General features: G+C 40.2%; 1 protein-coding gene and 1 long non-coding RNA gene across 10 annotated transcripts; one reads left to right on the top strand and one right to left on the bottom strand.

The window, feature by feature from the left end:
- Positions 1-2,472: 2,472 nt before the first annotated feature.
- On the top strand, positions 2,473-3,438 carry LOC105966664 (uncharacterized). Its single transcript, XM_012991253.2, has one exon. It carries the CDS (start codon positions 2,473-2,475, stop codon positions 3,436-3,438), a length of 966 nt encoding a protein of 321 aa, XP_012846707.2.
- A 9,046-nt stretch (positions 3,439-12,484) lies between these two features.
- LOC148765824 (uncharacterized) lies at positions 12,485-14,832 on the bottom strand. Of its 9 annotated transcripts, none has more exons than XR_016029355.1 (5): positions 14,555-14,832; positions 13,825-14,288; positions 13,147-13,222; positions 12,940-13,030; positions 12,485-12,860 (listed from the first exon to the last, which is right to left on the bottom strand). It is a non-coding gene; the product is annotated as an uncharacterized LOC148765824 (long non-coding RNA). The 9 variants fall into 9 exon arrangements; XR_016029354.1 differs by having other exon boundaries at positions 12,940-13,027; XR_016029358.1 differs by having other exon boundaries at positions 12,940-13,027; positions 13,147-13,983; positions 14,212-14,288.
- Between the last annotated feature and the right edge of the window lie 8,898 nt (positions 14,833-23,730).

Raw genomic sequence — 23,730 nt, 5'->3', positions numbered from 1 at the left:
TTGAGATATTTATAGCTCAATTTTATATGTTTTTAAAACATAATGTTATTCTCCTTCTTGTGTGAAACTCTATTTAATATACCATTAGGTATATAAGGAGCTTCTCCCACAAGTTGTTTGATAAACCCAAATTTAGTCGTGTATTTAAATTTTTGATTTTAACGTATGGCTAACCCATTTGACGTGAATAGTGTGTATTAATTTGAAGAATTATTCTTGCACACACTTGCGCATTGTATTTCACAAATACATTTACGGCTTCGTATTTTATTAAACTCAAAATTTGAAAGTCTTATTTTGTTACAAATGATGGCACAAAATCATTACACAATTCTTTTGACAAAGAATTCACAGATTTTATGAAAACAAATAATTCAAACAACATTAAAACTATTTAAAGTATAAACAAGAATTGATTATGTCCTGAACAGAAAAAACGCTCCCCAAGGTTAGGAAAAGATTTTTCCGCCCCCTAGGTTTTCTCGACCAAGAGGGTGCCTTCCGGCGGCCGCTCCTCCATCTCCGGTGATCGGATTGGCTTGGTTTCGCCACCAATCAACTCGTCTCATCGGCGGACTCATTACGAGGGTGATTTTGTGGGGTTCTGTCTTCGGGTAAGGGAGTTTCGTTTTCGTCCTCTATTTCGTCTTTCAAGTTTGTGTACGTGATTTCGACGGTGCTTGTGTGTGTTGATCGTTTGGTATTCGTGGATTGGCCGGATCTACGATTCGGTGAGGACTTACCACGTCCTTGTGTTAGCGGCGTGGATTTTGGAGGCTACGGTGTGATTTGGTGGTTTTCCGGCAACGTACACGCCGGAGGTGAGCTATCGGCCATTCTTGCCGGTGGTGTATTGACGGCGCCGTTGACGGCTAGGGTTCCACACAGCCGAGTCGGTTAGGGTTTCGGTGGGCCGGGTGGGCCGTGGGGCTCGGGTTGGCAGATCGGCGGTGGGCGGCTAGGGTTTCACGGCCGGTGTGGGCGGCTAGGGTTCCTTGGTGGGCTAGGGTTTGTGGCCGGTGTAGGTGGGCTTGACGGCTAGGGTTTTGGGTAGGGCGTTACAAGGGGTTAGGTTTTGACGGCCACTATGGCTAGGAAGAAGGCAGGGGCTACGGTGGTGGACAAGGGGAAAGGAACGGCAACCGGGGCCGGTGCACCGAAACCGACCACGGCCGGTAATGGCAAAGGGGTGATCGGGGATGGGGACGGTGCTGCCTCGGCACCCTCCGGGCAAAAACCGGTCACTCCTCCGACGAATACGGCTACATCGGCGAAGACAATTCCACATGCCGAGACATCTACGGCAGGTGAAAATCGGGCACACTCCGTCGATGGTGGACGAGCGAATTGGGCACAGTTCTTCAAGGGCAAACCGCCACCTCCGGAGGATTTGGCCTTGGACTCGGTTACAGGACTTGATGATTCGAACGTCCTACGTTTTGAAGAAGACGACGAGACAGATTGGGGAACGAAGGGCGTGTTCTTGGTCGTGGCGTATTTTCCGGGGAAATTCCCCGGTGTTGAGGCCATACGTGCAATCAAGGCTCAATGGGAGGTCCCGGTGAAGTTTCAGATTCACCCTACGGGGTGGATTGTGTTCAAATTCACAACGGACCAAGATCGGATGAAGGTGGTGGAGGTGGGGAAATTCGAACATGGCCTGGCGACACTATACATTCGCACCATGCCGGATTTCTTCAATTTTGACATCAACGACATGATGTTTGTACCGGTTTGGGTGATTATCCGCAACATCTCTGCGGAGCTCTACAACAAAAAGGCGTTGAGTAAGATAGCTCAGAAGATAGGCAAACCGGTACAAATGGACAAGGTTACGAGTGAGATGGGGAGGCTAGGTTTTGCTCGTCTACAGGTGGAGGTGGACGCATCGAAACCATTACGACGATCTCTCACATTGATCAATGCGAAAGGGAAGAGCTATGAGGCCCCAATCGAGTACAGCTATGAGCCAGTGTTTTGCTCGAAATGCCAGACTCTTAGGCATAAAACGGATCAATGTCGAGCGGAGGCGGTGGTGAAACGTGGACGAAGTCGGAATCCTAAACCGGTGGTGAGTGTTACAAAAGACCCACCGGTGACCACGGTATGGGCCGGCAAGAGAACGGTGCTTGTGGATGAGCAATTGCCGAAAAAGGAGCCGGAAACCGAGGTTGACGGGTTGACCGTGGGTGTTGATGATGGTGTTTCGGAGGATGGATCGACCGAGTGCTATGCAGCCGATGACGATGATCGGGGATCCTTGGTGGAGTTTAATGCCTTACACTCTCCAACTTCCCCGGGAACAGCCCCCAAGTCGAAGTTTACTATCAAGAAGAAGTATTTACCTTCGGATGCGCTTCTGCTACCTAAAGAAATGGAATCAAATTCGGTGGTGGAAAGTGAGTCGAATATTGTTCGTGATGACCGTGACACTGCAGAGCCGCGGGGGGGCCTCAAACCCCCAAAGACGAAATGATCGTGGGATGTTGGAATGTGAGGGGGTTGCTCAACTCCCTCACGCAGAAGGAGGTCGAGGACCTCCTGGGTAAGCACAAGCTTTCAGTTTGTGGCTTATTGGAGACGAAGATTTGGGACCCGGGAACGTTGAACTCGATCGTGGAACGGCGTTTCCGGCACTGGATGAAGGCCGACAATTTTCATCTACACACGGCTGGCCGGATCCTCGTTATTTGGAATCCGGATGTGGCTCGGGTGGAAGTTCTTGGTATGACGTCGCAGGTGATCCATTGCAAGGTAACGTGTCTGGTCACCAAACGACTATTCTACGCTAGCTTTGTGTATGGGCTTTTCACACCGGTTACGAGACGGCCGCTATGGCATTCGTTGGTGGAGTTTGGGTCGAATATTTCTGAGCCGTGGCTTTGCTTGGGTGATTTCAACGTGGTGCTTAAGCCGGAGGAGAAATCGGGTGGCAACTTGATGACCCCCTATTTGTTGAACGATATACAGACATGCTTTCGACGAAGTGGACTTGAGGACTTACCCTCAACCGGATTTCAATATACGTGGACGAACCATACGGTGTGGAGTAAACTTGACCGTGCGCTTGTAAATCAAACGTGGCGCGATGTGTTTGAAGCTAGTTCGGCACACTTCCTGCCATTTGGGGGCGTGTCGGACCACTCTCCAGTGATTGTGCGATTAGGTGGGACCGAACCCCCGGCATCTCGGCCTTTTTGTTTTTTCAATATGTGGACTCAGCACGACGATTTCCAACGTGAAGTTAAGGAGATATGGACGGCGAACTACCGGGGCAGCCGTCAGTGGGCCGTGTGCAAGAACCTCAAGGCCCTTAAGCACCCTCTTAAACGTTTCAATAGGCGAGAGTTCGGGCACATATCTGAACGGGTGAAACGTGCGGGAGGGGAGCTCGAGGAAATTCAGCAAATCTACCATAATGACCCCCATAATCAATAACTATGTGGGGAAATGATGGCTAAGGTGGAGAAATATCGTTTCTTGGCGAAAGCGGAGAAGAGTTTTTTCTATCAAAAGGCGAAGCTGCACCACTTACGAGACTCGGATCGTACGACGAAATTTTTTCATGGGATGGCGAAGCGAAATGCTAAACGAAACAACATTACAGCACTTCGCAAGGAGGATGGCACGTTCACAACATCCCGAGATGAGGTACTAGGTTAATTCGAGAAATATTATCGAAATTTCTTGGGCACCCACACTACATGCGAACCGGTTGATAATCACGTTATTGCCACGGGGCCGAGACTGGGAGAGGAGGACCGTGATGGGCTGATTCAACCGGTGACGGGGGTGGAGATTCGGGAAGCACTTTTCGATATCGCTGACGATAAGGCGCCGGGACCGGATGGGTACACGACCCTCTTTTTCAAGGTTGCATGGTCGACAGTTGGACCTCTCCTTACCGAGGCAGTCTTGGAGTTCTTCCGCAGTGGTGAGCTGCTTAAACAATGGGATACCACGGTTTTGGTGTTCATACCAAAATCAGCCCAAGCCGAAACGGTAGGTGATTTTCGGCCTATCGCTTGCTGCAACGTAATTTACAAGGTGATTGCGAAGGTAATTACGAAGCGAATTGAGAAGGTGCTGCCCTCTATCATAGATCGGGCTCAGTCTGCTTTTGTGAGTGGGCGATCTATCACGGACAACATACATATGGTGGAGCAGCTCATGAGGGGCTACGAGCGCAAGAGGATTTCTCCCCGTTGCATGATAAAGATGGATTTACGGAAGGCCTACGACTCCGTAAATTGGGACTTTTTGCGGTCAATGTTGGTGGAGTTAGGGTTCCCGGATTTGGTTGTTCGATGGATTATGGAATGTGTGACATCGGTCTCCTATACGGTGTCGGTTAATGGAGTGACGAAGGGGTTTTTTCCGGGGATGAGAGGGCTTCGCCAAGGGGATCCGTTATCCCCTTATCTCTTCGTTATATGCATGGAATATCTATCGAGACTGCTGCATACACGATCGATGGAGCAAGAGCTCAACTACCATCCGATGTGCCACGTGCACAAATTAACGCATTTCATCTTTGCCGACGATTTGATGCTATTTTCGAGAGGTGACGCTGCATCCGTTCGTACGCTTGCCACTACGGTACTTGAATTCGGCCGTGCCTCGGGGCTTCAAGTGAATAACCTGAAGTCGAACATTTTTCTTGCCGGAGTTCATGTGGCCGACCGCACATCGATTGAGGAGGAATTCGGATTTGCCACCGGCACCTTCCCATTTCGATACTTAGGTATTCCACTTGCTGCGTCAAAACTGCGAGTGCTGAATTATCAACCTCTTCTAGACAAAATCGAGCATGCCATCGGAGCTTGGAAGGGGCACACGTTATCTTACGCGGGTCGGTTAGAGATTTTGAAGGCTGTTGTTCAAGGTACGTGTTGCTATTGGATTTCGATTTTCTCGGTACCGATTACAGTTATTGGTCGCATAGAGGATATGGCGCGGGATTTCTTGTGGGGAACTAGTTCTCCTAAAGTCGGGTGGGAGCACTTGTGCAAGCCGAAGGCCGATGGGGGGCTGGGGCTTCGGTGTTTGCGCACGTGGAACCGTAGCTTGCTTGTGAAGGATCTTTGGGACATCCATCTGAAAAAGGACTCCTTATGGATCCAATGGGTGAACGAGTTTTATCTCAAAGGCACGGCCGTGTGGGAATGGCAACCGTCGGCGACTTCACCCCCGTTTTTTAAAAATATTTGCTGCATTCGGGATGAAATCGTGGGCAAGGCGGGGTCCATTCCCTTGCTTCTTGCTCGAATGGAGACGTTTTCGAGCATGGGGAAGATTACGGTTGGCAGAGTCTACGACTGGATTAGGGCCCCAACTGGGGAGCCACCTTGGGGCCGACGGATTTGGGACCACTCGATGACTCCCAAGCACTCTTTCATTCTATGGTTAGCTGCCCTTGATCGGTTGCAAACCCTAGAAAATTTGGCAAAGTTCGCGACGGTGGAGAAGACATGTGTTTTGTGCGGAGCGGGGAATGAAGACCGTGAGCACTTATTCTTTCGATGTAGCATCTCGAGAGATGTATGGGACCGCATTCGTGTTTGGTTGGGGATCTCCCAACGACCGACTACGCTACGGGCAGCATTGAAGTGGCTCGTAAAGGATGTCAAGGGCAAATCTTACCGAAGCAAGGCGAGGAGATGTGCTTTGGCAAGTGTTGTTTACCACATTTGGGCAGCTCGGAATAGGATGAAATTCGACATGACGGAAACGACGGCTACCGCTATTACTCGGAGGATCAAAACCCACGTTTACTCAGCTATGTTTATGCAGCATCCGGAATTGACGACCAGCAGTGGAGGCCGATTCATGATAGGCCAAATCGATGCAAACTAGGGCTTGGGGCTTACCCCCAAACGATACTTTTCATGTTTTACGAACTTGATGTTTTTATGTTGCTTTTATGTTTTTTGATGGCATATAGCTATCCATTAGTGCCTCAATTCCCTCGGGTATGCCCGTTGTAATTGTCTACGACTTTTTTTGATTTATCTATTTACATCTTCAATCAAAAAAAAAAAAGAATTGATTATGTCCAAATTCAACCAACTCATTTGTTTGAAAACAGTATTGTTTCAAAAGAAAGAATAAAATATTTATATAATTTAAAAATTTTGAATTTCATACAGACTTATAAAATATAGGGCAATTTTGAAAAAAACATACTGGTCAAAAACTTGTATAATAAAACCTTGTTTTACACACGATATTTTCCAACATAATAAGTTCTTACAACTCATATCACAAAATGCAAATAAACCATATAAACTAAAAATTATTAATATAAATTTAGTAGCTTAGTTCTTACCGATAACGGCTACGTTCGCCTTAAATAGACCGTCACATATGTACCCCTTTCCCACGTAGAACCCTCCTTTGGTTAGCACAAATTTGTCCGACTCAAAAACCAACTTGAAACCTTTCTTGGTTGGATAGAGCCACTGATTATGTTCTTCCTAATATCCGGAACATGTAGCACATCGTTCAAGGTAACTTCCTTTCTGGAAGTGAATTTTAGGATCACTTGTCTTTGTCCTTCAACCACCGAATAAACATCATTTCCCATGAAGAGCTTATGTTCTTGCTCCAACTTTTTGTAGGAGGAGAACATGCTCTTGTCATAGCAAATGTGACGAGTTGCCCCGGTGTCTACCCACCATTCTCGAGTATCGCTCAATAGGTAGGCCTCTGTTACAGCTGCCGAAAGGTGCATATTGTCGTTTTCGGAAGTGGCTAAGTGAATGGTGACATTCCCTTCATTTTTATTATTTTCTTTGCAGTGGCGACAATCCTTTGCAAGGTGTCCATTCTTTCCACAAACAAAGCACGCTCCAGTGAATCTCTTATTTTTCTCATTGCTTGGTCCTTTGTTAAATATAGGACCCTTTCGCTTGTTGCTCTGCTTCGAGCTCTCCACTACGTGTGCCTAAGCTACGTATTGACCATCCTTGTCGGTAATTTTATTACCGTCCTCGGTCTTGAGTCTTGCTATGAGTTCCTCCATCGTCCATTTGGCAACCGATTTCTTGTGCCTTAGGTAGTGTTTGAACTCCGTCCAACTCGGTGGAAGCTTTCCAATTATGGAAGCCACTTGATAGGATTCACTTACCTCATGACCCTCGGCGAGAATGCCGTAAATCATGAGTTGAAGTTCATTCACTTGCTCACTCACAGTTTTGCTATCGACCATTCGATAAAATTGGAATTTGTCCACTATAAATTTCCTATAACCCGCATCTTAAGACTTGTATTTCTTGCACAAACTATCCCACAAAAGTTTGGCAGTCTTTATAGGACTATAAACTTTGTACAACGGTTCGTCCAAGCAATTCAAGATGTAGTTACGGCATAGAAAATCATAGTAACTCCACGCATAAATCGCTAGGAAGACTTCCTTGTTATTTTCGGGAGTTTCTCCTTCCTTCGCCTTAGGTGGCTCCTCGTTGAGAAATTTCGCCAAATTCATGGTAATAAGCTAGAAGAACATTTCGTTCTTCCAAGTAGGTAAGTCCGTGCCCGTGAATTTGTTTGGTTTTTCGGCCGCGCCGACAACCTTAGGAGTAGTATCATTGATTGAAGCCATTTTCACAAATTTATTCAAACAACAGTTAGAATAAAAAATTCCCTGCGTCGAGAATTTATGTCCTGACTTTACTTTAAAATCTTCCTCTAAACTAAATAGGCAAAATACGAATATTTAGAATATTCAAGATGATGTGTGCAGAAGACTTTCAAACTTGTTTTCATTGTGCTACAGTATTTGCAAACATAAAAAAGAACTTGCAATATTAACCCAATCAATAAAATCCTGAATATGTATATAAATCAGTATAGTAGCATACACACGTGCCCTGTGTCAAAATAGTTGATACGAACCCCGTAGAACTCGTTACGGGACCCTATAAACCCTGTAGAACTCGTTACGGGACCCAATACCTTACGCGGAAGCAAGATCGAAGACATCCAAAAACAAAGATTCAAGTTTGGCGGAAGTAAGGAATAATGACCCCATAGCTATAAAGAGCTAGAAACCATCATTATCAAGGTGAATTATAATATTGACCCCGTGGTTATATAGAACAAGAAACTATTATTATGGCGCTAAGAAAATTACAAGAATCCTGGCGCTAAGAAACTTACAAGAATCCACTTGTACAATCCCGAAGAATGCTGTAGAACAGCAAAGGAGAATTGATCTCTCAAAAACTCAATTAATTCATCAAAAAATTCGTCCATCAAAATAAACCTAATTGGCAACCTATTTATAAGTGCTAAAAAGACTCCTTTTTCACTAGGAAAAGGACTCCTACCTAAACTATAATAAAGAAACTTATAAATAAGCAAATCCTAACCATAAAAGACTCTAAAATAATAAAAACATAATAAATCCTAAACTAAAAACGAGCATAAATAAATTAGATAACTTGATTTTCTAGTCGACTTCTCGATCACCCTTCTTAACTCGCGTAGACATTGGGCTATGCACGTGTATGCAATTAAAGCTCCATTTCGACACTTTTCCACTTCGAATATCTCTTCGCTCGAAACATGAAAGTTGTTGATAATTCAGTTAGCTTTCTGAATCATTTTGAATCAGCGTACATGGACTTTAGATGCGAGAGTCATAACTCGAATGATAAAATCTGCCAGAATAGGCGAGAATCTCGGATGCATGGAATTAGACTTGTCCAACGAATTCTTTTCTTTCTTTTCTTCCAATTCCAAACCATAGACATCTCAAACATTTGATTCCAGCCTTTCTTCTCCAAGGAAAACTCGAATAGCCTCTTAAAATTCATACGCTTGCGCTTCTTCCAATTCTTCATTTTTGAACTTGCTGGGATCGTATCATACTCCCCCTCTTTAAAAGGATTCGTCCTCGAATCCGGAAAAATATCAGAACGAGTATAAACACAATCGATCTCATGATCGATCTCTCTCGTTGGCAGCAAACTTACACATCTCTCCACCACATCGCAGAACGCGCACCATCTTCATCGGCTTGCATTGAAAGAGTTTGCAATCCGGTTTGCTCGGCACTAGCTTTGATGCATGGCTGGATCATATCATTCTCCACCTCTTCGCCCTCGAATCCGAACCTTCAATTTCTTCTTCAAGTGATGGGAAGGTTTTACACTTTTCATCCTCTTGGGGCTGCAACTCAACATTCTCACCTACTTCTTCCTCAACTAGCGCATCAATAACTCCCAAATCTGTTTGAGTGTTCTCTTTCTCGAAAGCTCGACGAGCATCTTCCTTTTCAACTGACGATAAAGAATCACCCATTCTCTTCAATTGCTCGAAGTCTCCTTTGTCTCGTAGAATTTCCTCTGCTTTGAGCTTTTGTAATGGTTCTCTCGTTTGGCTCGTTGAAGATCTCATATGTGATTCCCAAATCGATGAACTCCTTTCTTATAACTTAGTAACCTGCCTCAAGCTCTGCATCTTCAATTCCCTATAATAATGGGAAGGAACGAACCTCCTTCTCATAGCTGCCTTCATGAACTCCCAATCTTCAATTGGTGGTTCGTCACAACGCCGCCTAGTTAAGACAAATTGGTCCCACCAACTAATTGCATAGTCAATGAACTCTTCGACGGCGAGCTTCACTTTCTTCTTGTCGGAATATTAATCACAATCGAATACGTGCTCAACCTTTATTTCCCTTTGAATGTACGCCTCGGGATCACTCTTACCTTGAAAGGGTGGTATAATAAATTTCATTGAGCTACGATTTTTATCAACGCCATCTCTTTCTCGACCAAAATATCCTCGGCCTGATCTATCCAATCGAGACCCTCGTCCCATAATTTCCCTCCTTGATTTTGTAGCGTTCACACCAAAATTTCCATCACGATCTACCTCTTTATCAGGATAAGGTATAACTGGTTGGTGAACATCACTTCATACGTATACCCTTCGAACATGTTGATCTTTGAGTAGTTCCTTTAGTTGGGTAACACTTCCTTCCATCCGATCTTGGAGTTCTTGGAAGCGTTTTTCCATTGATGACATCCTACGCTGCTCAATTCTTTCTCCTTTATAACCGGCTTTCTCGGACATGATAATTATTTTTGTATGACACTAACAAACTCTAACTTGGCTGGAAGAACTCTAAAAAAAAAATTCGATTTTTATTGTTTTTTTTTTGTTTTTTGTAGACTCTAGAAAAAACCTAACTTAGACTCTATGAAGCTCAAAACAAATAACAAAAAAATTGATTTATTTTTATTTTTGACTCAAAACAACAGAACGAAGAATAAGAGAAAAGAGGACTAGAAGACTCGACAAAAGAAAAAAGAAAACTACGATGACACGAACAAGACTGACTAAAAAATAAAGATAATGATAGGTGAAACCTGTTTTGGATGTTGGCTCTGATACCAACTGATACGAACCCTGTAGAACTCGTTACGGGACCCAATACCTTACGCGGAAGCAAGAGCGAAGACATCAAAAAACAAAGATTCAAGTTTGGCGGAAGTAAGGAATAATGACCCCATACTTATAAAGGGCTAGAAACCATCATTATCAAGGTGAATTATAATATTGACCCGTGGTTATATAGAACCAGAAACCAATATTATGGCGCTAAGAAAATTACAAGAATCCACTTGTAAAATCCCGAAGAATGCTGTAGAACAGCGAAGGAGAATAGATCTCTCAAAAACTCAATTCATTCATCAAAAAATTCGTCCATCAAAATAAACCTAATTGGCAACCTATTTATAAGTGCTAAAAAGACTCCTTTTTCACAAGGAAAAGGACTCCTACCTAAACTATAATAAGGAAACTTATAAATAAGCAAATCCTAACCATAAAAACGTGCATAAATAAATTAGATAACTTGATCCTCTAGTCGACTTCTCGATCACCCTTCTTAACTCACGTAGACATTAGGTTGTGCACGTGCATGCAATTAAAGCTCCATTTCGACACTTTTCCACTTCCAATATGTCTTCGCTCGAAACATGAATGTTGTTGATAATTCAGTTAGTTTTCCGAATCATTTTGAATCAGCGTAAATGGACTTCAGATGCGAGAGTTATAACTCGAATGATAAAATCTGCCAGAATAGGCGAGAATCTCGGATGCATGGAATTCGACTTGTCCAACGAATTCTTCTCTTTCTTTTCTTCCAATTCCAAACCATAGACATCTCAAACATTTGATTCCAGCCTTTCTTCTCCAAGAAAAACTCGAATAGCCTCTTAAAATTCGTACGCTTGCGCTTCTTCCAATTCTTCATTTTTGAACTTGTTAGGATCGTATCATACTCCCCCTCTTTAAAAGGATTCGTCCTCGAATTCGAAAAAATATCAGAAGGAGTATAAACACAATCGATCTCATGATCGATCTCTCTCGTTGACAGCAAACTTACACATCTCTCCACCACATCGCAGAACACACTATCTTCATCGGCTTGCATTGAAAGAGTTTGCAATCCGGTTTGCTCGGCACTAGCTTTGATGCATGGCTGAATCATATCAATAATACTCTAGTTGGAACAGTCAATTTGTTTAAAAAAAAATACTTTTTGTCACTTAGTACATGGATGAAGATTTAAAGACAAAAATTTTAAGTTCCTGAACTCTTTCACACAGAGGAACTAAAACAAAAATAACAGAAGAAAATTCTTTTTAACATAAACTCTAACTCATAAAATATCCTTGCACAAGACATAAATAAATATTTTCTTACGCTGGTTATAAAAATTGAAAACTGGTATTGTCTTAAGATTGTTGGTGTAATTAATAGCAATCTGCATAAACGAAAAATACTTGCTTGTTTGTCGAAAAGAGGAATTGTGAAAAACGCAAAGAAGGATCGAGGCTTGCCAAATCAATTCCCTTAAGACAATATTTGCGGGCTATCAAAGGTGCACAGTCTCTACCCGGTAGTCTCCCAAGGTACAACGATCGGTTGTCAATTATTTGCATAAATATTCGACCCACGGCGAACTTGAACAACGAACGAAATTTTGACGAAGAAAAAGTAGAATATGAAGAACTATCTCTTAATTGCCAATAAAATTCAGTACATAATTGGCCAGATTCTGTCTTTATTAATAGGAGGTAGAGATCCATTCAAGAGGGTTGCAATAGTTGGAAGAATTTATCGTGACGCCGCAAAGGGTCACCAAAAGGGGGTTTTTGTGACGCGTGACCTATCGTGACGCCTAGCTGAAGCGTCACATAGGTGGCCGTGGTAATAAGTTATTATGACGCTTCTGGCGTCGTCATAAAAGCCATGGTATTATGACGACCCAAAGCGTCTTAAAATCCTTTTCTTGTGACGAATTTAAGTGTCACATTATGATTTCCAATAACTTTAGTTGCTTGAATATATGACCCTCTGAAGCATCATAAAATGTATTATTTTGATGAATTGCAATGTCACAAAAGCCTTAGTATATGACACCTCTTGACATCACAACAACATTGGTGAAAAATTACCATACTGATAAACAAACACAACGATCATATATAAACAAATTCAACCGAAAACCATTATCTGTTATACAAAATCACAACACAATAAACAATTGATAGGACTATTATATTGTTCACCACCAAAATTCAAAGATACCAATTATACATGGGGTCTGTATATTTAAACAAAAAAGGAGAACAAATGTATTGTACTATACTCAAATCCGGGAGAGTATAGCCAGAAGTTTTGACCCCGGGTAGCTCAAAATGGAATGAATGAATATGTTCTGGTCTTCTTGCTGACATATTGTATTCAATGGTATCCTTTCACCCGTGAAAATGTCATTCCTTTGTTGGCCTGGTATTCATAAATATGAACATGAAGAAACTCTCAACAACAGTCTGCAACTGAATACAAGTAATCAATACAAACCAAGATAAATTATTATTTACTAGCAAAAAATATAATTGTGCTTAGTGGACAGACCTTCGGATAAGGGTAGCAAGAGTTTCTGCACATTTCTGGAAATACGTCTATCGGTAGGCTCTTTACTGCATGTTTTTAGTCATTTCGACTGCTGCAATTTAATTTATAATTACTATATGTAAATTATTGAAATTACCAAAGTAATAGAGTAAACAAACGTATTTTAGTGGATCTAAGCTTACAAAAAAAAAAAAAACAATTACATACCCTTGCGCCGAACTTCTATTCATGTAAAATGTTGCCTCTGTTTTCTCTGTTCTCTTTGGTTTTAAGCACTTATCATCTAAATATGCAAAAATAAAAAAACACTTATGATCATAATTATATAATTATATATGAAACATACTAACACTATATGGAATGAAAACTGAACAAAATTAATCCTTTACCTTTGCTAAGCCTTATAAGCCAAATGAAGTAAAGAAAAATAACAATCACTTAAGCTACAAAGTGATACTTCGATAACTTAATAGAAAGAGAAGATCAAATTATGCCCAAACACTAGCCAACTCGGTGAGAATATAACATAAGAGAAACAATTTTGAATTGTAACCATCATAGAGATATTTGAATAAGAAAATAAGTCATTGACAAAATGACTTGTCATCATTGCTGGTCTACGTATATACGATGAACAACACTTTCATCTTGAAGACATGGAAATTTAACGCCATCTATGTGTTGATGTATACAGTAATTCTTTGTTATGATTTTTTACAAATTCACACATATATAACACTTAATGTTAAAGATCTATCTTCGAAATATACACTAATGTGAACCGAATGTTTGAAAAAAAAGATACCAATGGGAATTAATGACATATAATCGGTAATATGCTGAAAGCTCATATGCAGAATTTCATCAAATGAAAGTAACTCTTACCTCAAAGCCCTTCTAGCATGGCCTATAAAGTATGTCTTTCACAAAATCTTCCACAACATTTGAAACATTAAAAATGTCTTATTGTCTAAGATTCTACCGAGAAACAAGTGGCTGCAAATCCCGCTCCAACTGAAAAATAGCTCGCACATGCTATTCCAACTGCATGGTGTATAATTACATAAACTACAAGAACTAGAACATAAACTTTGGGGACTGCTGGAGAAGAGATAGTTAGATCTTGGTTGCGGGGATATAACTCATTTGGTAGAGCTCTGCTCTTGCAATTTTGTTTCGAAAAAACTAATATATATAAGTGACTATTGAAATATGATACAAGCCAAAGAATACAAGAATGCTAACAGGAAAATAAGGACAATTCGTACATACTTGTTGTAGGATTAAAGATGCCACTCTACCATCATCCTAACAGAGCCAAGTGATATGTCTTCATTATTGGAGTAAACCTTCAAAAGAGTAAACTTAATATAATCTACATATTGACATGCATTTTGCAAATCACAGTCCCAACTCTCTATAAAACTCCATCACTGTAACAATCCTTTAAATCATTCAAACAAAATGCTTATTCAGTTATGTCAATAAGGCCGAATTCAACAAAAAAACAAGTGTTCCAATTTTTAACAGAAAAAAAATTAAATATCCTAACAATGAATAAATCAATGACAATAACTAATTAAATAAATAATTCTCAAAATTCAACAATTATTACCCGGGATAGCTCAATGAGATTCAACAAACCCAAAAATCATATTTCATCTTGACCGCGAAACCCTCGTTTTAATCAAAAGACTGCCATCAGTCACCAAGACCCTTCGGGTTTAATTTGAACCCATTCTTGATTCATCGGTAGTGTTAGGGCTGAGATTAAAAAGAAAAACAAAAATAAGAATGAAGAAGACGAGGAATATGAAGGGTTCGCAAATAGGGGAAGGAGGGTTTAGGATTCTGCCGACAAATTTTTCCTTGAGGAATAGTGGACTTTTGAATTATTTAATGGATTTGTGCATTATATTACGACTATTTACTTAAAGCGTCTCATGTATTATTTTTTGAGAATAAAAAATAAATAAATAATTGAAGTATTGTATTAGTTAGGCGCTAAAAGTTTAAGATGTCATAATAGATTAGTTTTTTAGACGGTTTTCTAACGTTGTCATATTAGACCGTCAATTAGCCGTCACAAAAGGCTATTTTTTTAGTAGTGGAAGAAGCAGAAAGTTGTGTCTGTTCTTTTCATCGAGTTTAAAATGTAGGAAAATTAATTGGTCATGGGCCAATTAATTAAATATTTGGTTTGGGCCCAATATTCTATTATTTAGATTTTGGGTCAACTAATTTGACTAATTAATTACTAAATGTCCCCAAAAGTAATAATTGTGGATACCTAAACCCAAACTAGTCCTATCACTCGATCACATCGACCGAACATCTTTTGAACTTTAACCATTTAATCAAGACAATTTTCATTCACTTTACTTATGATTATGATCAAGTAAATAAATGAAATTATTTCTTTACATAATTTAAATAACATTACTCAATATTAATTATTGGAAATCATGAAAGTTCCAACATTCTTTAGATATTGTTTTTTTGCCAGTGAAGGCACATTCACAAGTTATACAAGGTTCTAAATACCGGTTATCGGGTCCAAGGCGGTTAGGGACAGCCACACGATAAATCGGTGCAGCGGTGACTAATCGGAGATATATCAGAAATAAATCGATTTTTAGATTTAGTGTAAAATATTTCTAAATATTATTTGTAAATACTTAAAACATATATGACAAAATTGAACTTGATTCTCTCCTAATCGTTTATATATTCTAATCACATAACAAACACTTAATATTAATAGTGAGATAGAGAATGCCGCTGCGGTGTGTGGATTGTGTTGTGTTTTTTTTAGGTTAGGTTCTTCTTACGGGGTTAGCGAGTTTGAGTTTGATTGAAAGAGATAATGTGTCGGAATAAAAGAAAACAAAATAAATAAATAAACATTCTATTTTCCTTGTAAAATAAATAAATAAAAAAATTAGAAAAACATATTTTTCCGATATATCGCTTGAAGTTTGACCTAATATATCGGTTTGACCCGCCACAGACTGCCTTGGACCGTCACCATCAAACAACGATTTTCAAAACCGCCACATAAATATCGTTAAGGTTTATACCCGCTGATACGCGTAAAACCTACGTATGAAAAACCGCAAGTGTACATTATTGCGTTTTGTAGAATAGTGAATTCCAGATATCGATCCACAGGGAATTAAGTTCCTAAATCTACCAAGTACCTTAATTATACTATCCTAAACTTTATCTAGACGGGAGAAAAAGATGGGAGATGACATGAAGCCAAAAGGAAACAAAAATAATAGGGTAAATTACACACACACCCCTGAGGTAAGCTTAAATAACTGTAAGGTCCCTGTGGTATCGATAATTACACTCAGCCCCCTGAAACGTAGTCAGACACTCTAATGGGATAATGAATTGGATACGTTATTCCGATAGGGTTCTAACGGACTATTGGTTTCAGAAAGTGGTGAAGACAACAAAAAGCTATGGGTGATTTAAGAAATGTTCGGGAATGTTCGGGGAGCCATGTCACCCCATAGCTCTTTGTTGTCTTCACCACTTTCTGAAACCAATAGTCCGTTAGAACCCTATCGGAATAACGTATCCAATTCATTATCCCATTAGAGTTTCTGACTACGTTTCAGGGGGCTAAGTGTAATTATCGATACCACAGGGACCTTACAGTTATTTAAGCTTACCTCAGGGGGTGTGTGTAATTTACCCAAAATAATAAAAACAACGGTCCGCCAGGATAAGCGAGGAATTCCGACGTGTGATGGCTTCTAGGGTAAAATCCACCAGTGTACTATCGATAAATATCTACAAATCCAAATCTAATGTCAATTCTATGTTCGCTAACCCAGACACTAAAGTACCCTAACCCCCGTCTCCAGTGTAGTTAGAGTCTACCCACAGGTCCGACGTCTCCGTTCAGAACCTGATATTAAGAGAGCATTTAGGTCAAGTCCTTAAGGGCTACCCGAGGTGCATCACGTCTCCGTTTCCACAACGCGAGCTATGCTTTCCTAAAATCAAACGAGAAATCCTCTCTCGAGTTAATTCCCATTTAGAATCAATTCAATTATTGGCCAAACAATCGAAAGCATTTAATACAGGAAAACATAAACATAATCAAAGAACGACAAATAGATCACAGATCTGGAAATCAAAATCAATATATACAAGGTTTCATTTCCCTAGAAGAAAATGCTCAGTTCATTACAAACATAGCATCAAAATGAAGAACACGAGAAATCATAAACTAAACGTAAAGAAAAAGCTTATGAAAAACCCTCGTCGAAACCCTCGTCGAAGCTTCCTGCGAAGAACTGGCGAAAACCGAAGAAAAATCGAATAAGAGGTCGAGAGAGAGTCGAGCGGTTTGAAAAATGAAAAATAGACCTTCTATTTATAGTGAGAAATCAAAGAAAAATATCTAGTCTCAATTTTTGTGCCCAGATCGCGATCTGGGCTTCTTGGATCGCGATCTAGCAACCTCGAAAACTGTGCACCGCCTTCCCAGATCGCGATCCAGGAATTGTGGATCGCGATCTGCCCCAACTTTTCGCTGCTACTGGAATTTGGCACCAGATCAGGATCCGGTGATTCTGGATCGCGATCTGGCCTCTGCATCAACTTCAAACACTTTTTTCGCCCTTTTTCAGCCCGAATTCGACAATTGTGCCATTTCACAAAAGTTGTAGCCCTTGAAGTTAGCTTTCTAAATCCACTTGAATCAGCCCAATCGGAGGTCGCATGAGAAAGTTATTCTTGAAATACCAAACACTGCCACAATCCGCGAGAATGCACTTTTGCACGTGTTTGGTTTGATTCTCGGCTTCACTTCCAAAATCGTCTCGAATCGGCAAAAATAGCTTATCTTTACCTAAAATATAAAAAAAAAAAAAAAAAACAACATAAAGCCGAAAACTAGGACGAACGAAGACCAAAACTCGAAGAATTGATAAGTGAAAATCGTGCAAAATGAACACTTATCACACCCTCAAACTTAGATCTTTACTCGTCCCGAGTAAATCAAAACAAAACTACAACAAAAAAGAACAAAAACAACAAACTAAATCTAGGCCACTAACGTAGGGAATCACGATTGCATTTTGCGTATGCAACAAGCCTTTGAACCCCTGGGTACCCCCAAAGGACGAGTTGTGTCTCGTGAGGGTTTTCAGACAACAAACCCACAAAGTTGCCGGATTGGTCAAAGCATTGCAATTAATTCCAAAGATAAAACGAGCTAGATAACTTAAAATCTTAGAATGGCATACGGCTTAAGGTATTTGACTTTCCTACCGACGCAATTAGTTGTTTCTACACCAAAATGAAAGATAGACTCAAGAATCCGTAGTTAAACAATAAACACAATCACCGAGGGTTTTGAGTAGAAATGTGGGTGAAAAGTAAGTTTTGATTCTGAAATTCAAAAACTCGAGTTGGGCATAAGTAGGTCTATTTATTCAATAAAAAAAATGACAACAACAATATTTTTGGTGATTTTCATCACAACTTTTTCTTTTTCCATTTTTTTTGAAATGGGAATAATCGTGACTCGTGCAAGGCTCGATACCACTGTGTTATCTCTCTGACCCATGTATCGAACTTTAGTCCAAGAAACCCCCAGGCTTGACAACTCGAGAGACTTAGGCAACGAGGTGCACCCAACGGGTTACGCTCGAGTCAGAAAGACGGGGAATTCAGAGCGTGAATCACAACAATACCACAAATTATTATTATTATTTTTTTTTTTAATCATCAATAACATAAAAATAAAAACGTAAAGACCATTAATCGAACTTTTAGCCAACAAATCAAGTCGTGAACACATAATTCAATTCTAACTCGCCCCCCAAACCTCAGACTATTATACCCCTCAGAAAAGTGCGCTCAAGCTTAATCGGAAAGGATTCGAAAGGCTATCCACACAAGTTGCAAAAACGCAGTCGGAAGGTTCATCTATTATTAGCCGGTTATCCACAATTTCAATTTTAAAATTAACTAGCCAGTCTACTAAGTCATTAATTGTTTTGCTTCTATAGAATCCGGAAATGCAACTTACACTCGATCCTATATGAAATGCATGTGACAAACATAACACAGTTATGGAAATCGAAATACATAAATGAAACTAAATTATATGATATGCATGCAAAAGACCAAAAATAAAAATAAGCTAAACTCACCCCCAAACTTAAATCATGCATTGCCCTCAATGCGAAAAATAAAAAGATGAGAAAGAAATACGCCCTGAACATTCGTGCCGCAGATTGATCAGTGTTCTACGGTGGCGAAAGTGCTCTTTGGTTGCACGGGGTGCCGTGGATTTTGGCACCGAGGGCGAATTGCCAGAATTGCCTAGACTTCCTGACTTCTTACTCTTCTTTTCTTGGGAACGAGATACCGGCAAAAATCAAGAAAATGGGTGAAATCTAGCTTAAACCAAAAAAAAAACAAAAAAAATGCTAAAACGACAAAAACGACAAAAACAAAGAAAATAAGAAGATAAATAAACAATGGGTTGCCTCCCATTCATCGCCTGTTTTACTGTCGACGGCTCGACACAATTTGGACGGATTATGTCCAATCCAAAGTCTTGTAGATTGCGCATCCATCCGTCAATCTTGATACATACTTTGCAATCATATCATGGACTAGATTGCAATCTTTTAATGACCATCCCAACCCATAGTACTTTTCGTTTGCTTTGGAAATCAGTCGGTAGGAGACTAGGATGGGTTGCTTGCCTACCGATCTCTCAAACTCGTATACAAGATACTCGAGCTTTGGAGAAAGCTCTACCTCAAATTTGAAACTCGTCTCCTCGCTCACACTCAAATCCGGAATAGCAATGTGGATAGGATTTTGTTCGTCAAGTTCCTCTACCATCATCTTCATCCCACTCTCATCACACGCAAAAGTATCTACAGAACTGGGATGAATAATTCCCTCAAGGTGCTCAACCTCATCGTTCATACGAAAATCTGTAAATACCTCATTGTCTTCATAAAGGATGGTCGGACGTGGTTTGTGAATGTGACATCTCTGAAAATTTTCAAAAATATTTGCCAGAAAGTGGAGTTCGTCTTGTAAATAGCACAAGTGCTCATTTGTCTGTGCAATTCCATTTTCTGGGTTCACCCTTCGATGTCTTTCAATATCCTCCAACTCTTGTTGAATGTAATCTGCTCTGGATTGAATCTCGTAAAGAGAGATATCAAAAATCGATGCCATCAATGTATACAAATCTTCAAAAATAAAAAAATTAAAAAAAAAATCAATAGAAAAAAAAAATCTAAAGTAAAGTAAGGATATTTGGTAACGATATTAGTAAATTCAAGATTAACTAATTCCCCGGCAACGGCGCCAAAAACTTGATACGCGTAAAACCTACGTATGAAAAACCGCAAGTGTACAGTATCGCGTTTTGTAGAATAGTGAATTCCAGATATCGATCCACAGGGAATTAAGTTCCTAAATCTACCAAGTACTGTAATTATGCTATCCTAAACTTTATCTAGACGGGAGAAAAAGATGGGAGATGACATGAAGCCAAAAGGAAACAAAAATAATAAAAACAACGGTCCGCCAGGATAAGCGAGGAATTCCGACGTGTGATGGCTTCTAGGGTAAAATCCACCAGTGTACTATCGATAAATATCTACAAATCCAAATCTAATGTCAATTCTATGTTCGCTAACCCATACACTAAAGTACCCTAACCCCCGTCTCCAGTGTAGTTAGAGTCTACCCACAGGTCCGACGTCTCCGTTCAGAACCTGATATTAAGAGAGCATTTAGGTCAAGTCCTTAAGGGCTACCCGAGGTGCATCACGTCTCCGTTTCCACAACGTGAGCTATGCTTTCCTAAAATCAAACGAGAAATCCTCTCTCGAGTTAATTCCCATTTAGAATCAATTCAATTATTGGCCAAACAATCGAAAGCATTAAATACAGGAAAACATAAACATAATCAAAGAACGACAAATAGATCACAGATCTGGAAATCAAAATCAATATATACAAGGTTTCATTTCCCTAGAAGAAAATGCTCAGTTCATTACAAACATAGCATCAAAATGAAGAACACGAGAAATCATAAACTAAACGTAAAGAAAAAGCTTATGAAAAACCCTCGTCGAAACCCTCGTCGAAGCTTCCTGCGAAGAACTGGCGAAAACCGAAGAAAAATCGAATAAGAGGTCGAGAGAGAGTCGAGCGGTTTGAAAAATGAAAAATAGACCTTCTATTTATAGTGAGAAATCAAAGAAAAATATCTAGTCTCAATTTTTGTGCCCAGATCGCGATCTGGGCTTCTTGGATCGCGATCTAGCAACCTCGAAAACTGTGCACCGCCTTCCCAGATCGCGATCCAGGAATTGTGGATCGCGATCTGCCCCAACTTTTCGCTGCTACTGGAATTTGGCACCAGATCAGGATCCGGTGATTCTGGATCGCGATCTGGCCTCTGCATCAACTTCAAACACTTTTTTCGCCCTTTTTCAGCCCGAATTCGACAATTGTGCCATTTCACAAAAGTTGTAGCCCTTGAAGTTAGCTTTCTAAATCATCTTGAATCAGCCCAATCGGAGGTCGCATGAGAAAGTTATTCTTGAAATACCAAACACTGCCACAATCCGCGAGAATGCACTTTTGCATGTGTTTGGTTTGATTCTCGGCTTCACTTCCAAAATCGTCTCGAATCGGCAAAAATAGCTTATCTTTACCTTAAATATAAATAAAAAAAAAACAACATAAAGCCGAAAACTAGGACGAACGAAGACCAAAACTCGAAGAATTGATAAGTGAAAATCGTGCAAAATGAACACTCATCACACCCTCAAACTTAGATCTTTACTCGTCCCGAGTAAATCAAAACAAAACTACAACAAAAAAGAACAAAAACAACAAACTAAATCTAGGCCACTAACGTAGGGAATCACGATTGCATTTTGCGTATGCAACAAGCCTTTGAACCCCTGGGTACCCCCAAAGGACGAGTTGTGTCTCGTGAGGGTTTTCAGACAACAAACCCACAAAGTTGCCGGATTGGTCAAAGCATTGCAATTAATTCCAAAGATAAAACGAGCTAGATAACTTAAAATCTTAGAATGGCATACGGCTTAAGGTATTTGACTTTCCTACCGACGCAATTAGTTGTTTCTACACCAAAATGAAAGATAGACTCAAGAATCCGTAGTTAAACAATAAACACAATCACCGAGGGTTTTGAGTAGAAATGTGGGTGAAAAGTAAGTTTTGATTCTGAAATTCAAAAACTCGAGTTGGGCATAAGTAGGTCTATTTATTCAATAAAAAAAATGACAACAACAATATTTTTGGTGATTTTCATCACAACTTTTTCTTTTTCCATTTTTTTTGAAATGGGAATAATCGTGACTCGTGCAAGGCTCGATACCACTGTGTTATCTCTCTGACCCATGTATCGAACTTTAGTCCAAGAAACCCCCAAGCTTGACAACTCGAGAGACTTAGGCAACGAGGTGCACCCAACGGGTTACGCTCGAGTCAGAAAGACGGGGAATTCAGAGCGTGAATCACAACAATACCACAAATTATTATTATTATTATTATTTTTTTTAATCATCAATAACATAAAATAAAAACGTAAAGACCATTAATCGAACTTTTAGCCAACAAATCAAGTCGTGAACACATAATTCAATTCTAACTCGCCCCCCAAACCTCAGACTATTATACCCCTCAGAAAAGTGCGCTCAAGCTTAATCGGAAAGGATTCGAAAGGCTATCCACACAAGTTGCAAAAACGCAGTCGGAAGGTTCATCTATTATTAGCCGGTTATCCACAATTTCAATTTTAAAATTAACTAGCCAGTCTACTAAGTCATTAATTGTTTTGCTTCTATAGAATCCGGAAATGCAACTTACACTCGATCCTATATGAAATGCATGTGACAAACATAACACAGTTATGGAAATCGAAATACATAAATGAAACTAAATTATATGATATGCATGCAAAAGACCAAAAATAAAAATAAGCTAAACTCACCCCCAAACTTAAATCATGCATTGCCCTCAATGCGAAAAATAAAAAGATGAGAAAGAAATACGCCCTGAACATTCGTGCCGCAGATTGATCAGTGTTCTACGGTGGCGAAAGTGCTCTTTGGTTGCACGGGGTGCCGTGGATTTTGGCACCGAGGGCGAATTGCCAGAATTGCCTAGACTTCCTGACTTCTTACTCTTCTTTTCTTGGGAACGAGATACCGGCAAAAATCAAGAAAATGGGTGAAATCTAGCTTAAACCAAAAAAAAAACAAAAAAAATGCTAAAACGACAAAAACGACAAAAACAAAGAAAATAAGAAGATAAATAAACAATGGGTTGCCTCCCATTCATCGCCTGTTTTACTGTCGACGGCTCGACACAATTTGGACGGATTATGTCCAATCCAAAGTCTTGTAGATTGCGCATCCATCCGTCAATCTTGATACATACTTTGCAATCATATCATGGACTAGATTGCAATCTTTTAATGACCATCCCAACCCATAGTACTTTTCGTTTGCTTTGGAAATCAGTCGGTAGGAGACTAGGATGGGTTGCTTGCCTACCGATCTCTCAAACTCGTATACAAGATACTCGAGCTTTGGAGAAAGCTCTACCTCAAATTTGAAACTCGTCTCCTCGCTCACACTCAAATCCGGAATAGCAATGTGGATAGGATTTTGTTCGTCAAGTTCCTCTACCATCATCTTCATCCCACTCTCATCACACGCAAAAGTATCTACAGAACTGGGATGAATAATTCCC

Source organism: Erythranthe guttata, chromosome 13 (genome assembly GCF_056151865.1).
Source record: "Erythranthe guttata isolate IM_541 chromosome 13, IM_541, whole genome shotgun sequence".
Taxonomy (NCBI): Eukaryota; Viridiplantae; Streptophyta; class Magnoliopsida; order Lamiales; family Phrymaceae; genus Erythranthe; species Erythranthe guttata.
The sequence above is the reverse complement of the archived record's forward strand: the minus strand, read 5'-3'. Positions and strand labels throughout refer to the sequence as shown.

What these genes read in the sequence shown, in the direction of transcription:
- LOC105966664 (XM_012991253.2), top strand. Translation starts at nt 2,473, where the DNA reads ATGATCGTGGGATGTTGGAATGTGAGGGGGTTGCTCAACTCCCTCACG.